This window comes from Chelonoidis abingdonii, chromosome 1, assembly GCF_003597395.2.
Source record: "Chelonoidis abingdonii isolate Lonesome George chromosome 1, CheloAbing_2.0, whole genome shotgun sequence".
NCBI lineage: Eukaryota > Metazoa > Chordata > Testudines > Testudinidae > Chelonoidis > Chelonoidis abingdonii.
Genome location: NC_133769.1, coordinates 121,545,717 through 121,563,457, shown reverse-complemented (window position 1 = coordinate 121,563,457; position 17,741 = coordinate 121,545,717). Strand labels below are relative to the sequence as shown.

The 17,741-nt window shown below is 41.0% G+C and overlaps 1 protein-coding gene across 2 annotated transcripts in view; it reads right to left on the bottom strand.

The window, feature by feature from the left end:
* Nucleotides 1–655: 655 nt before the first annotated feature.
* The window catches only part of DERA (deoxyribose-phosphate aldolase), a 90,340-nt gene continuing 73,254 nt past the window's right edge, over nt 656–17,741 (bottom strand). For both annotated transcript variants that reach the window (XM_032796027.2, XM_032796028.2), the window contains 3 exons: nt 8,802–8,914; nt 5,069–5,218; nt 656–4,196 (listed from right to left, as the gene is read on the bottom strand). In XM_032796027.2, coding sequence (XP_032651918.1) covers nt 4,140–4,196; nt 5,069–5,218; nt 8,802–8,914 — 320 coding nt within the window. In that variant the 3' untranslated portion in view covers nt 656–4,139. The remainder of the gene's footprint in view (nt 4,197–5,068; nt 5,219–8,801; nt 8,915–17,741) is intronic.

The following is a 17,741-nucleotide window of genomic DNA, read 5'->3' as shown; positions in this document are numbered from 1 at the left end:
AAAACAACGCTTTTTTGCCATGCATATCGGCACATGCAACATCTTAGAAATGTTCTGAGCTTGGTTTGTACAGCCTTTCACTTGATTCTCTATGGGAAGAATTTTTTTCTTAATAGAGAAACTAAAATGCTTAAAAAAGTACACTAAGATCCCAAATCAATAACAGGGCACTGAAAATGTCCTCATTTAAAAATAATGGTTTTATATGTTAGAAGTAGAGCATGACTTGAAACAACCTTTGCATCATATCATCCCATGAACTCTGGAACTTTGTATTTAGAGCTGAACTGCACAGTTGGCTGCTGTGTCTCTAATGGGCAGAACATAACCTTGGATCTGAACTTTCCCAAAGTTTGGAGTTCTTCAGATATGGTGCCAAACTTTCCATGCAGGCTATCTCCAGTTAGTAACTGACTTCAGACACAGTCTGTCCTGTGTTTCTTGGCAGTAGCTGATACCATCATAATAACCTAGGCAGGGGCTCATCTTCCTCAGGGATTTATTTGACAATATGACCTTAATATCCTTCAAGCGGTTGTCAGAAAATGGGAAATGGCTGTAGCAGTGGAGATGCTGGAGGAGGCAGTACAAACCTAGGGCCAGTCACATAAAACCAGCAGACTCTTTATTATTAAAAAACGAAGCACAAAACAGGTTTAATGTAATCACTTTTATTTTTATTCATTTTTCCTCCTTTCTCAGTGTATCACAAATTCCAAGACAGAAGCATTTAAAATGTGAGCAGATGATGCTTTCTAGAAGTTCAGCTTTTTCAAAATATTGATTGTCCAGGAGTTGAACAATATTTTAGTTGGGTCATTTTTTTTTTTTTAACACCTTGAAGAAAAGATGTGAGGAGCAGTGGATGGCTCAGATGAGTTGCAAAAGGCTGTGTTTAAATCTAGGTTTACCTCAATGGCTGTATAATGGGAGTCTAAAGACAAAGAAAAAGAACAAAATAAAACAAACTTGAGACAACAGATGTTGCGGGTAAAGAATTGGGAGTGCACTGGCAGAAATGTGTGCAATTTTGCTTGGTACCTAACGATGCTTTGCGGCATATTCTGCCACATTTATTTAGATTAAGTAATACATAATTATAGGAGTATCCCCACTGAAATCAATGAGATTACTTGCAAAGCAAGGTACTCATGTTGAGTAGTGAAGGTGGCAGCAACTGGTCCTTTAACTGTATCAGCACCTATACAGCACTCTTCATCTATGGATCTCAGAATGCTATTAGTCTCTATGTTGTACATAAATTCTTACAAAAATGTCTGAAATTTAGCAATTACAAAAATAGCTTTAGGCCAAAATATTGGGACTGGAAGATCTGAGAACAGGAGTTACATATTTCCTCCTCTGAAATGGTGTGGTATAAAAATACCAAAATATGCTGCATACATGTTATGGTTTACATGTTATGGTTGCTCTTCTCTGACTTGACTTAGGCCTGGTCTACACTGCGGGATGGGGGGGGAGAGAAATCGATCTAAGTTACGCAACTTCAGCTACATGAACAGTGTAGCTGAAGTCAATGTACTTAGATACACTTAACATGATATCTTCACTGCGGTAAGTCAATGGTTGATGCTCTCCCATCGACTCTGCCTGCGCCTCTCGCCCTGGTAGAGTACCCGGAGTTGATGGGAGAGCCCTCGGCGGTCGATCCAGGGGGTAATGTAGACAAGCCCTTAACAACAGCAAGTGATACTAGCCTGCCACCTATTCCATGCGAAGTGGCTGCATTGGGCCATACCTTTGCCTTCTTCCGCAGCATGGGCGCTCACGCACAGGAGCAGAATTTTGCCACAAAGTTATTCTACCCAAGAACTGGAATTTTCCTTCATAAAGACTTGCAATGAAGTCAGAGAGAAGCTCTGTGATAAAAAGCACCACTTTCATTTTGAAAAAGAATATGGCTACACAGCTCAGTCTAAGAGGCTGATTCTTGTGTGCTGCAGGAGAAAACCAGAAAAGGTCAGAGGCACTTGGACTCTATTGCCTGCTAGGAAATTAGCTTAAAACACATTTTCTAGTACCAAGTATTGCATATAGGATTATATTCTCTGCAAAATGCTGTACTCCATTTTTCCTGCTGTTCAGCTTATCCGTTTGTCTAATAGTACAGTACGCTACTTTAAAGCACTGGAACTCTGGTAGAACTTCAATATTAAATAAACCAAATCTTGATTTTTACATTACAAGAATCTCCTTGAAACTAGCAGCTTGATCTGTGGCTAAATGCCTCCCACCTTAATCACACAATTAGTCCCGCTGAAGTCAGTGGGACTAGTTACAGCAATGAGATAATCAAGATTTACCATATTTCTAGTTACCAAGAAGAATGCAGTGATGACATAGTACATTCACCTCACTGAAGTTTGATCAGCAGATGGGTAGTGAGTTGGATATTATTGTTACAGTGCTGTAAGTATAAACACTACTTTACCCAACGTGTAACAGGGAGCAGCCCTGTGTATAGGATACCTCTCAAATAACTTATCTTTTTACATATACATTTTAAAAATGTCAAAAGTAACTTGTTTTTAGACGAAGTCGAAAACTCAGCCTGTAAGTTCTTGTACAACAGCAACATTCAGAAACTGACACGCTGAACCTGTACATTAAAATGCAAAGTTCTGCATGAACATGTTTAAAAATTAGGTTTTTGCCATGCAACTTAGGCTGAAATTTTCAAACTTCAGTGTCTAAAGATAGGCACCTGAATGTATATTTAGGCATTGAGATACGGATTCCCTGATTTTCAGTGGTTCTGATCTCATTAACATCAGTAGCAACAGTGGCTGCTTAGCTGTTCTGGAAATCAGGGATGTAGACACCTAACTATAACTACTCAAGTTTGAAAAATTTGGCTTTAGCTACAATGGCACTTTATTTTAAAAAAATAGCCAAGTTTCATTGTCTCCGATTACAGTGTCTGAAATATAATTTAAGTAACAATTGTGGCAGAGCTCTGACCTTGCTCCTGTGGGTCCTGCGCTTCTAGGCGGTTTATGCTCGCCTCAGTGGCTCACTGTGACCCTCCACGTAGCCCTTCTCTCTCTAGGGCCAGGGTTACAGTTTACTGAGCCCTTTTCATCATAGGCCTGCAAGGAGGTTGGTGAGAGAACTCCCACAGTCTGTGTTCAGCCTCCTGTCCTGACAGGGGCCTGACTTCTCCTCCCAGGAGATGTTCTTGTAGTGGTGGGTTGGGGAGGAACCCAGGCCCGCCCTCTACTCCGAGTTCCGGCCCAGGGACCCTAATGGTAGCAGTTGTTGGCAGCCAATCTTTCACTGCCAAAGTTGCTACATTTCCCCGGGACACTTCCCCACAGCTCTCCTGCTTCTCCCTTCTTCACTCTTACCTTAGGGATCCCTTACCGATGGTCTAAGGGTGTCTTCAGTAACCAGTCCTTCAGCCGCACTTACTCGCCCCTGGCTCTTCCCTGTCTGACTGAAGTGAGCCCTTTTTATAGTATCAGCAGGGCCTTAATTAGACGCAGGTGGTCACATTAACTGAATGGCCTCACCTGACTCTTTAGAGTCAGGTGTTCTCATTAGCCTGGAGCAGCCTCTGCTCTGGTCAGTCAGGGAACAGAAAACTGTTGTTAATCCAGTGGCCAGTATATCTGCCTTCTGCTGTACCCAACTGGCCTGGGTCTATCACACAATTAATAGAGCAACATGTCTATGGCTAAAGCTGCAGCCTAACTGACATGGAAAAAACCTGCAAAATCTGTAGCTCTTAAAAGTAATTAGAGATCTGTAGCATTCCACAGATACTTCATATTTGGCTCCTGGAAAGTATTACTAGGCGATTTAAAACTTTTTCATAGTATTACAATGTTATCATTGCCACTGATATGCTTTTCAGGCTGGTCTGAGGAAGACTTTATGTTATTAACACCGCAAATCTTTACTAACTATTTCAGATTTACTTTCCACCCCTCCAAATCCCCCCATTTTGGCTCAAGCACCACTGACTAGACTTGAACATATTTTTAAATACAACAAAAATATGAAGACAGAGAATTGGTTCTTTTATATGCACTTTTGGACTCCGTTGCAGGAAAGACTTTAGGACATTATTTTCTTAAAATTCTCTTCATAAATGTCATCCTGAATTATTCATATGGCTAAGCCATTGGCAGGTCATGGTAAGCTGCATATCTGCCAGTCACATGATGGTAAATCTGCAAGTAAAAGGGGAATTTATAATGGTATCATACACAACTAAAAATTAAAAAGGTATCATTAGCCAACAAATTAATGACATGTTGAGGGGCAGTTGGGTGTTAATATATTTTAAAATGTGTGTGTGTAGAAAGATTTCTATTGACTACAACGGGCTTCAGAACAGACCCATGTTGAATATAAAATGTACTTTTTATTTATGTTCCTCTCCCCCACCTATCATATGCTCCTTGCTTTAGAGATTGTAAACTCTATAGGCACTAGAAGCAGATGAATACTCTAGAATGGGTGTAACACAGCCCTCTCCCCTATGGCTGTTCAGTAGGAGGAGGCAAAATCTCCTATTGTATGCTGCTACTACTGCAGAGGGCTGTATGTTACATCACTGGCATGGCAGGCAAGCAGTTCCTAGGCAGGTACCAATATCTGGCCACATCCCTCCTTTGCTAACACATTCTCACTTCCTGAAGGGTGAGAAACAAACATGGCATAGCTGCAGGCTTTGGAGCTCAGCAGCATCAGAGTGACTCTCTGAGTGGCTGAAAGCCAGCAGTGCAGATTCTCTCTGCTCTGCACTGTGAGCCTGGCCCAGGTAGCTGCCTAGGGAGGCAATGCAGACTGATTGGATCATGGAAGCCCCCGACTGACTCCCTGTAGCAACAAGCTAGATTTAAAGAAATTCAGCAGGGAAGCAAAATTGTAGTTCTTAAGTAATTAGAATAGTGCTCCATTATCCTTGAAATGGTGTGGAATACATATTTCATGAAAGCAATAAGCAAACGTTTTCTAGAAAAAATGTTCTCTCTCAACCAAGACTGGAAGGAACCTCCCTGGGGCCTCAAATCCAGTCCCCTGCTATCATAGAACTAACCTGTCTCTCGATGTCGGACAGCAAAGTACTGGCACCTAGGCGAAAGAGGTCTGATTTCAGCCATTCATCCCCTAGCTCCTCCTTCATCAATATGAGCCAGGTAAGAGCATCCTTTGCAGTACGAATGCCTCCGGCAGGTTTAAATCCAACCTTAAGAAAAGTGTAATACATACAAAATACTATTTATTTTCGGTGATTGGTCTTTGTTTTAGGAGAAATGAAAATCTGCATATCTCCAGCTGGGAAATGTCCACAATGTACAGCCAAGACTCTGTTATGGGTTAGGTTCTAACTTTAGGCAAAGCCTTGAACAAGCAATAGTGTGTAAGCTGCACCAACTCAGGAGTAGTCCTGGAAGGCTTTGTGCCTCAGACACCCCTATGAAAGGTACAATTCCCTCTCTGCTTCCTCCTTGCTTCTGGAACCCCAATGAGAGACTGGGGTAGAGGCAAGACTGTGCATTTCCAGCCAGCCCTCCACCTCCCACTCACATGCTCTGGAGAAAGAGAGAGAGGAATGGTAGTGTCTCCAACTCTTACATGCCTGTTCCCAAGTTCTGGGTAGCTGATGTAGGAGTATAAAGGATGATTCTTATTCCTTTGCACAGGCACAGTTACAGTCACCATCTAGTTCTAAATGTCTAATAATAAACACGCACACAAACATCTCCTCAAAGATGCAGAAGTGAAGAGGTCTGTATGCAATGGGAGTTATCTGTCAACAACTGAGAGCTTCTATATTTTACTGAAAGTGCATGCATGATAATTACTGTATATGCTACCAGTCTGTACTTTTAAGCTATATTTAGTACACTACAATTAATATACAGTTAATTTCCTGGATATAATAAATCTTTCTAGAGGGATGCACCAAGTTGGGTCTGTCCCTGCTAGACAAATGAAGTTTTGTTTGTTTGTTAATTTGGCAAATAATGTCATTCCAGGGAACATCCACAGAATGTGTTTTTTATCAGAACTGAAATGTAGGGCCCACAATATATGAAACAATGTAGATTTGAAGTTAAACAATGCATGCTGTGTTAAGAGAACACAGGCCTCTGGGTCCTATGTCGGCTGCATAGCAATACACTTTTGGGATTGCAGAATCCGTCCACTCTTAAGAGCCTAAGAGTTCTTACACTAGAATGGACCAATTATCCATCAAGTTCATTATCCTGCCTTCAGCAGTGGTCTATACATATGCCCTGAAGCTTGAAAAGCAAAGAGAATAAGAAGCAGGCTTGATGGTATTTAATGTAATGCAGGAACAGTCTGGATAGTCTGCAGTGTAGTATATAGTGGTGCTTTCACAATTCCCTCCACTCCAGAAAGATTCTCCTCAGAGCCCTGAGATCTTCCCTGTTCCATTTCTTCCCTTTTATTCTGCTTTCTCCTTACGCCCTCACTCCCTGAGAGGATTATCAATCTGCTAAATATTTGAAGCAGTTATATAGCCTGGAAAGCACGAATCCTATTTTCTAGAGGATACAGTGAGATCCGTAAGAAAATTTACTGGAATTTAAAAAAAAAAATAATTGAACTACGTATTTAGTAAAGATTATAGTAATTTAGCAAAACAAACTTGTAGAAGAAGTATATTTCTCTCACACTGAAGCATTCTAACAACACTATTTCTAAAAGATAAAACAAGAAAAACAACTGAATCTGAAATGCAGAGAGAGAGAGAGAGAACAAGTGAGAGAAAGAGAAAATGTAATAGCTCTAGTTTTCCAAAAATAATTCAAACCACAGCAACTGGAAAAACATCTGTAATGCAAAGAATTAAAGCAAAGGGTATAGGGTGTCTGTTTTTCTTTCACAAAGGGAAAACTAATGAAAATCTCATTAGATTCTTCCTACCAGTGTCAAAGCTCTTTGAGATAATCTGTGGCTGAAACAAGTAAACTTCATGTTTTCTTTAAAAAAGGGTGAGGAGAGAGAAATTAAAAATAACACTTGCACAATTTTTCTTGTTCAACATGAGTATTCTAAAAAAGTTTTTATTTTTGCAAAGAGCTGGCAAAGACTGGCCTATCCTCGCCTTCATTTCCCAGCTTTCCAAAGAGTACATCTGACTGCCATAAAAATGCAAAAAAAGAAAAAAAAAGATATTTAATTCAAGAGCTGCATAAAGTCTAGCTGCCTTTTCCCTGCTGTTTCACAGCATTTCATTATTTTGTTTAATAAGTTCATCTCCTCGAGAATTTTCTCTTCACCTTATATTATTAAAAGTAATATGTTTTTCTGGATTGGGGGTTTCCCAACAGAAAAACCAATTTGTGTGTGTCCTTCAATAATGACAGGAAAAGATTATTTCCCATTATACTGCACGCTTTTCATATCACTACCACAGCTTATCATTCAATAAATGTTACTCTGCAACCTGTTCCTTTCCTTGAAAAAGTTTAATTTCTGTATTAACCTGTTTTTGCTGGCTCACACCTTGCTAGAAAGCTTCTGTACAGCAGCAGAATTAGTTTTTTAAAAGAACCATTTAGAGATCTCTTGTCACTGATAAAATTGTCTTCAGTTAATAGAAGGATATAAAGTCAGTTTACATCTAATTCTCTCTCTCCTCTCCTCAACACACACACACACACACACACACACACACACACACACACACACACACACACACACACACACACGCAGGGAAATAGTCAATGGCGTCACATAGGTCTCATCCAGACTAGGATAAAAGGTGTGTTGTTAGAACGTACCATGTTGGGGGTTGGGGCACGAGAGGGGGCTAGGGCTCCAGGTGGCGCTTACCTGAAGCAGCTCCCGGAAGCAGCAGCATATCCCCCGCTCTGGCTCCTACATGAAGGCACAGCCAGGTGTCTCAGTGTGCTGCCTCGTCCACAGACGCTGCCCCTGCAGCTCCCATTGGCCGTGGTTCCCAGTCAATGGGAGCTGTGGGGCAGCACTTGGGGCAGGAGCAGCGTGTGGAGAACCTTGGCGGTCCCTAAGCATAGGAGCTGGATGGGGGACATGCCGCTGCTTCCGGGAGTCCCACGGGGCCATGGCACGCACAGAGAGGGGCAAGCCCCGTCTGAAGAACCGGAGCAAGGCAAGCCCTGGACCCTGCTCCCCAGCAGAAGCTCAAGGGCCAGATTAAAATGTTTGAAGGGCCGGGTGTGGCCCCCGGGCCATAGTTTGTCCACCCCGCCCTACGTGGCCAAGAAGAAAGCAGTAGAATTTGTACTTGGGTGAAACTATAAATTAATCAAGTCAGAAGATACAACATTTTACTTACAAGTATTGCATATATTGGGTCAAATCTCAACTGATGTAAATTTGAGTTGCTCCATAAACTTCAATGGATCTTGGCCAATTTCCATCAGCTGAGGATCTGTCCCACTGTTTATTAAAATTTACATTTAAACAGCCTAAGTAGTAAACCAAAACACTATATATATGCAATGGGGACCGAATGGATGCTGCACAAATTTTCCCAGGGGGTAAAAATTACTCTTTAACTGAGACTTAACATGGGATGTTTCAGCCAAAGAGGAACATTTTTATAACCAATTAGAAAGAGGCAGCTATAAGGAAAGTTGAGTTCCAGCTTTCACCTATATGAAAGCTAAGATATATGTTAATCAATCAATCAATCAATCAATCAACCAACCAACCAATCATATGTTCTGTATTTTGAAAATATTCAGGTTTTACCTCAACTTCTCAATGACACTGTTTTCATTTACACAAAAGATTCCGAAAGTAAGAATTACCTTGTTGCCAGTTTTCCAGTAGAAATCTCTAATGGCTCGCATCATGACTATGCCTACTGGAAGGGTGGCATTAACTGCTTCTTTTCCTGTAGAGGTCTTAATAAAATCAGAACCTTAAAAGGAACAGAAAACTCCATGGTAGTTTTGTAATAACAGTAATTCTTTGCATGTATATATAGCTCCTTTCATATTTTACAATCATTATTAAGCCGTACATCATCCCTGTAATGTAAGAATTATCCTTATTTTACAGCTGGGGAACCTCAACCACTGTGAGGTTAAGAGTCCTGTTCAAAGTTTCAGAGCAATTCAGAACAACCAGGGGAGAGAACCTAGGCATTTCTATGATTAGTTCCTGTCTCTAGCTATCAGAACACAATCTGTCCTCGCTCATGTGCCAATCAGCTAATGTTATGATATACGACATTTAAATGCATGGTCAGTAATATATGTAGGCATTAGAGAAACATTCCAAAGAAGTGGGCAGTTAGCCTTGGTTCCTGGCTTATTTCACTCTGCATTTTCATTTGAATACAATGTTATTCTTCACTTTGTGGCCTGAGCTCTTGTGAAGTGTTGGTTGTACCTGGCTGCATTTCAGTGTTGTCTTAAGTGAATCCTGCAACACAGTACTCAGTTTGCAAAATACTACTTTTTTTTGGAGGGGGAGGGATGTGAACATAGCCAAGTGTCTGATGCTGTTCCCATACAGTTCAATAACATCATTCCCATTGACTTCAGTGCAGCAGGCTGGAGCCCTGGAAACTGCAGACTCTTTAACTAGCAAAAGTAGTCCGGGAGACCATTTCAACCACAGGGTAAGCCTGCCGCTCCCATTTAAATCAAATTACATCTGCTTACACCTCGACATCAAATTTAGCTCAGGGTTTGTTTTATATCTCATCTGAACAGTGGCATCTTCAGCAGCACAATGCCTTCTAGCAGTAATCTGGAGCAGTTTCACTACGAGAGGAAAGCAAAGGAGGCCATCTCTTGAATCACACCACATCTCACAACACCATGGGTTTCCCTGTAAGTTTCCCATTCAAGTACTGAACAGACCAATTGCTGTGTAAGCTGTGTCATCTGATGAAGATCACATTTTGACCAGATGGGGCAACACAGAAACTCGTCTTAACACCACGGGCATGCAATTTAAAGTAAAGGGCAATTAACAATTGACTGAACTTTGCAAAAAATTAAGGTGGAAAAGGTAATCTCTTTTATTGGACCAACTTCTGTTCTTACCTAATCCTTCTTGTCTCTCTAGTATCCTGGGAACAACATCGCTACAACAACACTGCAAACAAAGAGTTAAGGTCACCCAAACACTAAACAAGTTATGTGCTTTGGGGCCACTCCCATTGAAATCAGAGTTTTTCTTCTGATTTAAAAGGGAGCAGGATTGAGCCCACTGTATACACCTGATGGTCACATTTTTTTTTTAAATGGAAATGAAACTTTAACACTATCAAATTATATTTTTTCAGTTTTTCTTTTAAGTGCAGAATTTAAGTCCTTCATTACAATACTTCCTCTCCCCACCACAGTACAAGGTAAGTCAAAGCTTTTATAAGTCTTATAATTACAAGTCTCTATGGTACAGTTTCATTAAAAACTTTCATTAAACAACAGCTGCCCTTGTACATGGTCTTCTAATCAATTTGGTCAAACAGAATGACTTCTAATCAGCTGTTGATAAAAATAGAAGATGAAATTTTAATTCTAATAGATTAACCACAAACTCAAGATAGTCTTCAAAATCCATCTAGCTCCATTCTCCAGTGGATTTAACGACTATTCAGCAACTCATTACTAAATAGAACAAGATGAACATTTTCCAGTTCATTAAAGAAATGTACTATGTATTTTTGCATTGTCCTCATGATTCGTTACAGGGAGTCTTAATTACAAGATAATGGATAATGGTTATTAAATGCAGACTCCAGTAATGAAGCTCTATTCATTTGCGAGCCTCAGAGGCTGCAAAGAGGGGAAAATAAAATTACTAGCTTCAAAAGATTAACGGATCAAATTATTATTCAATTTTGAAAATTTCATTGACTTCATAGAAACAAGAAGAGATTAAAAACTATTATTTGTAGAAAAGTAATGCATTTATTTATTTATTTTTAAATAATATCTTAAGGCTATTATCAGAATAATCAGCTTTTGGATGTGATCATTAGACAAACATACAGCCAATTTAGCATCACCTCCTAACAATGAAAACAATACATTTTTATTTCATGAACAAATTCTATTTATGATACAAGAGCTTGCTAGCAGGATTCCATAAAGAATCTTGCAGAACCCAGAAGATGTATGCTACCAGAGAGCACTACAGGGTAAGGTATTATTAACATTTTATATTTCACTTATGAAAAAAAGGGATTTAAAAATCGACCACTGCTTTAAGGAGCATGCCATTAAGTGGAATTCATGCCAACCTTGTAATTGGAGTTTCTGGTGACATTATTCACCAGCTCCATGTTTTCTATACTTGTAAAAAACAAAAAACAAAACAAAAAACATGCTACTGACAAAAATTCAGCAAGAGTTTGATCAAGTGATTCAGATCATTTTGAACCTATAACCATCATCTAGCCTCCCTTTTATGAATACACATACACAAAGGCAAGTTTTCAAATACATTTCTAAATAGCTTGTGAATTAGAAAGTGACTCAATGAAACACTAAGACTAAGATCTTCAAAAACGGGTGTCTAAAATTAGGCTTCTAGGTCCAGATCCTCAAACGTATGTAGGTGCCTAAGTCGTTAGGCACCTAAATATCTTTGAGGATCTGGTCCTTAGGTCCCTATATAGGCCCTGATTCCAGATCATGCAGAGCACAGGTGGAAGGCTGTGCCAATGCAGAGCCATTTTGTTTAGGTTTTCCAGTGGAGCTTGAAGGGAATTAGGCACCCAATTCCCATTGCATTTCAGTGGGATTTGTGTGCCCAAAATCTTTAGCTAGCTTTGAAAATCCCAGTCATTGACTTCAATGGAGTTTTGTGCACTCTCAGTAGTATGCCTGCATGCTATATTATACATAGGGCCCTACCAAATTCATGGTCCATTTTGGTCAATTTCTGTCACAGGATTTTAAAAATTGTAAATTTCATTATTTCACGTATTTAAATCTGAAATTTCATGGTGTTGTAATTGCAGAGGTCCTGATCCAAAACAGGGTTGTGGGGGGATTGCAAGGTTATTGTAGAGGAGTCACGGTACTGTCACCCCTACTTCTGCGCTGCTGCTGCTGGCAGCGCTACCTTCAGAGCTGGGTGGCCAAGAGCGGTGGCTGCTGGCCGGGAGCCCAGCTCTGAAGACAATGCAACTGCCAGCAGCAGTGCAGAAGTAAGGATGGCATGGCATGATATTGCCACCCTTACTTCTTCATTGCTGCTGGTGGGGCGCTGCCTTCAGAGCTGGATGCCTGGCCAGCAGCCGCCACTTTCTGGCCACCCAGCTCTGAAGGCAGCGCAGAAGTAAGAGTGGCAATACCACGACCCTCCTACAGTGAACTTGCAACCCTCTCACAACCACATTTAGGTCGGGACCACCAGTTTGAGAAACACTGGTCCTCCCTGTGAAATCTGTATAGTATAGGGTGAAGTACACAAAAGACCAGATTTCATGGTCTGTGACACATTTTTCATGGCCTTGAATCTGGTAGGGCCCTAATTATACAGAACAAGGGACTATGGTGCTAACTAAGTGTCCTAATTTACAAAACACTGAGTACCCAGCATTTCTGAAAATCCCATTGGCTACACTGGGAGCTGCTAGATCAGGCCATGTATTTAGGTACCTCAGTGTGGACTTAGGAACCTATATGTTTTTTAAAAAAAAGATTGACAAAAGGGTTCAAACATCTGTTATTAGAATGGAATAATTTGCAACGCTGTGGTTACAAGAGAGAGATAGCCCTGTAAGGATCTCTTTCTTCAGGATTTAATTATTTATTTTGGGATGTAAGGGAAGTGTGATGGGATGTCTGCCCCACACAAGACTGGAAGGGGTTAAGAAGGCCAGGCAGGACAACTAACTCCACAGGCTACATCTGGAAGGTGAGTCAAGGAGCAGGGAACTGAAAACAAGTTCAGCTGGGCAGGAACAGACAGGGCCTATAAAGCCAGGAAGCTGTCAACAGACAAGGGAAGACTGAAGGAAGACTGTGGGACCCCAGAAGGGGGGGAACAGAGGTAATGACCTAGACAGAGGGCTGAGCCATGAGAAGGAGGCTGCCGTTTCTGGAGCGAGAGGGGCCACAGGAGGAGAGGACGGTGAGAGAGACACCACCGGAGGAGGACACAATGCCTGGCTAGAGCTTATCTCTCGGATGACCAACAGGAGGTGCTACCAGTGGTGAGTGGACCCTGTGACAGGGAGATACTGCTATTTAGTACAATCTTGTGCATTTCAAAAGCAAAAAAGTGTACTTTTCAGAAGAAAAGCTTTGTGAGACAGAAATAGATGCAATATCTAGTAAGGATGGTTTAGCGGCATCTAGACATGAGGATGAGCCCTACCAGAGGTAGAGACAGCTACACTGTCTATCTTAGGTACTTGTATGGCCCTATTACTGTAATAACTTATTCTCACAGTACTTCCATGAGGTAGGGCAGTGCTATTATCCCCATTGTAGAGATGGGTACTGAACAGAGAGTCTAACTCACTTGCCTAAGGCCAAATAGCCAATCTATGGCAGAACAGGGAATTGAACACCAAGACACCCAGGTATCAGCTTAGTGGCCTAACCACTGGACCATCCTTCCATACTTCCCCAATTCACTTTGCATAGCAAAGATCCCTTATACCCAGTGATGAGCTGCCAGAATGTTAGGGCCCTACTGGGTCTTCAGCAGCACTTTGGCGGTGGGTCCTTCAGTGCTGCCGAAGACCTGGAGCAAGTGAACGACCTGCTGCCAAAGTGCCACCGCTGCCCTGTCCCCTGACTGCCCCGAACCCATCCACCACCACCCCGACAGACCCCCGGAACTCCCAGGCCTACCCTACCCCCCTGTTTCCCGTCCCCTAACAGCCCCCCCGAACCTCCGCCCCCTCCAACCGCTCCCTTCCCTTATCGAATCCCTCCTCCGAGCCTTAGCCCAGCCCCCTTACCACGCTGCTCAGGGCAGCGTGTATGGATGTCATGCAGCCCGCTGAAGCTTACAGCCCCACCCCCTTACCTTGCCGCTCAAAGCGGCAGGAGCTGCTCAGGAGTAGTCCAGAGTGCTGGCACCAGCAGCGTGGCATGCTGAGCCCCTGCAAGAGGGGGGAAGGTGGGGGAGCCTCCCTAGCCAGGAGCTCAGGCAGGCCAACCGGGATGGACCGCAGGCCAGAGTTTGCCCACCCCTTTAACAACTGGTGCTAAACCAGCTTCTAAATTTAACAACCAGTTCGCGCGAACCGGTGCAAACCGGCTCCAGCTCACCAGTGCTTATATGTGTAAATGTAATTGAGCAGCTGATTAACACTGTCGAATGTTGTTTAGATTACAGTTTTCAGGAACAATATTATGGTTCTATAATTAAGCAATAAGAAATAATAAGCAGTGTAGCAATCATGGAGTAATCACCTTTGGATTGCAAAGCTCCTCAAATGTCTTGCGGGCATGATTATCTCCTGATAACTGCACACTGCTTGTAGTTGCTTAGTCTTAATAAAGAACAAAGATGTGGCTGGCACTTTAAAATAATAGGCAATTTTACTGCAATTCTCTATAACTACTAGTAAAGCACTCGTGAAGATTTCTTTGTTATTGTACTCCAGTTACAACACCATGTGGCAATATGGGGTAAATGTAAGTCCCTACAAGATCTCTAGATCATATATAAAATGACTGGAGGCCAAGCTGACTTAACACAGGCACACAATGATTGTACCACATGTTGAAGAGTAATTAATACATATTGTCAACAATGGAAACATTTTATGGACAGGATTGTTTAAAAATGTGCCTAAAGTTAAGATCCTAAGTCCATACTTAAGCATCTAAATAAATGGTTTGACTGTGGGAGCTGCTAGGTGCTCAGCTCTTTGAAAATCAGACTAGTTAAGTATTTATGTGTCTACTTCTAAGTTACTATTTTAGAAAATTTCTCTATCAGTTTACAGTAAAGTCATTTACATTGTCAAATACGGCATAGTGCATTTCTGCTCTGAAAAGTGGCTGTAAAAAGTACATCAGAGCGCTCCACGCTCCCTGTCTCTCAGTAAGCCCATATCATATTTGCTCTGGTTATAAATAAAAGGCTGACCTTTCTAATTGCTAGTCCTGCCACCTCTGCTTGGGCTTCAAGAGTCAAAATGAGTTCTTCCCTTCTTGCATATTATCACCAGTAATTAAGATTAGGGACACTTGTGGGCCTTACACAAATCGTGAAATCCTTCCTCATGCAAAAGCCTCTCAAGACAATAACTCTGGTCAGAGCAGGATGCTGCACCCGTAGATGATGCCTGGTGAGAATGATTGCATTAGAATCATTCATGGTTAGCTACTGCACAATTATAGTGTCTACTGCAGTTCTCCATAGGATAGGACCAGTTCATTAGTATTGTGTTTCTTGCATGTTCATTTTATATGTGTTCTTCTTAGCAATCCAAAAGAGCGAGCTACATCAGCTTTTCTTATTCACCAGTTTGCCCTGTGTGTTGAATATTTTTGAGAGGGGTTCTTCCAATCCAAACTTCACCAGGCATAGTTGGAGGTAAAATACAGACTTTATAAATACAGTCATGAATAATGGAAATTTCATTTTTTCCTAGCTGAGGTTTTCATTTTTCTAATGTAAAACTTGCATTTCATTCATGGGTTTCAGAGCACTTTATCTATATATAGATTCAAAACATCCCTGTGTTGTATTATCCCCATTTTTGAGATGGAAAAACTGAGAGGGGAAAAGTGACTTGTGTAAGGCCACACAGTAAGACAGAGGTAGAGATCAGGAAGAGAGCCCATGAGAGCCCATGAGGCCACACTCACTCCTACTGAAATCATTAGAAAACACTCCCTTAGCTTATCCAACAAGAATGGAAGCTTGCCTATATTATGTTTCTTTACCTAATAATTGTGTGATTACTATTCGTAATTGGCTCTGTTATTGAGCAGGGCAGCATAAATAATTGAGACATAGTATGTGCCAATTTTCATCATGTTTGAAAATACCCTGGTGTGTCCAATTCTGAGTATTCTAGTACACGCGATATCCCATTTTAAACATACAATTAGGTGCACTGGTTTGAAAATCTATCTTTACTTGAAGTGAATTGCACTGTGTCACTGTGGGTAATCTAAACTAAATATCTAGACAATAAAACAATTGTACAATATATCTACTCTACATATTATTTATTGACTGTCTAAGTTTTAGATCAAAATTGTTTAGTAGCACAAGATATTGTCCAGCACAACCTCTATTACACCCGTTTTAGGGCACTAACATTTGTAACTATAGCAACCTATGCTCTGCCACAAGTAACACTATAATTTGGAAGAAAGTAATAGATATGTACAAATAGTTTAGAAGAATAGCAGTATATAGCATAATATGCTACATATGATTTGAGCAACTGGGTTTAATTTTGTGCTTTCTAATGCCAATAATATATTTGTTCCAAACTCGCTAACACTAAAAGTCAGGTATGCTTGAGCATTGTCTATTAACTTGTGAGAAAATTACTCAAATTGAAGAAATAGCTGCTTAAAATGGATTTAGAAATACATTGTACAGAACAAAACAAGCTAGAAAATTAGTCTACTTCAGGATTAGAAAGTGCTATGAATTCTAAACATAACTTTTAAAAGCCATGTATAACACAACCAAGATCATGATACTTCAATATCATCTTGAATATTTTTTCAATATTTTATGATAAAAGTACTTTAAGATGCTGCCCCTGCTCTCTAATTCAGAGAGCGAGAGAATTGATTGGGGCAGGGGGTGAAGGGAAGGGGACTTCCATGTGTGGAGGTTATATGCCATGCCTGAAAACTTAGAAGACAGAGTCTCTCCTGTAGTCAGCTTCTGCTCAGTGAAGGAGACTATGGAGGTAGCATCATGACAGTTATGGTGCCAATCATAAGGCCCGACTAATTTGGCTGCCTTTCTCCTGGGCCCTAGCTGTCATCCACTGCAGTTGCACTTCCAACACCGTGTATCTCTGGCCACAGCCATCCTCAGTTTGAAGCTAAGATATCTTCTAGGCCTTGTGACAGAATTCTTAGATGGGGGAATATAAAAGGGAAGATGAAGCATAGAAGGGAGATCCTTTACAAATCTTAAAGGTCTGGCAATGGAGATGAGGAAAACATTTGGGTCAATTTTTTAAATGAATGTATGCCCCCTCTTGCTGCATGTTAGCAGACATGAATTTACCCTAGAATGCTGGGGCCTGATCTGCAACTCTTCCTTATGACTGAGTAGGCACTACTCTCATTAGTAAGGTTTGCAGGACTGGCAATTCAATGAATAAAATTCTCCGTAAATTAACTTCCCTACAGGAGAGATTTGGCTCCCTTATGCATTTGAAAAGTCAGCTACACATGGCCTTAGCTACTGTCAAATTGCGTATTTTTATTCCACATGGATGCTTTATCAACACCCAGTTTGGAAATACTTGTAGTCTGACTGAATTTAACCACAGCGCTAAAAAAAAACCAAACAAAAAAGCCATACTTTTGCAGGTATCTGTCAGAAGTGGCTATAATCCAGGGACTGGCTAAACACTATCTTGGGGGTTTGATTCTCTGGGTCTACTAGTCAGCAGTGTCCATTCCTGATCTGGTAACAGGCTAAAAACCAAGTTCTGGCTTCCAAATCAACACCTCCCATTACAAAATTAGTAGTCTGATTTAAACAGCTGGTTTTTTTTGTAAAAGACGTTCTAAAAAGAATAAATATTCACACTTGCTTTGCATATTACCCTACTT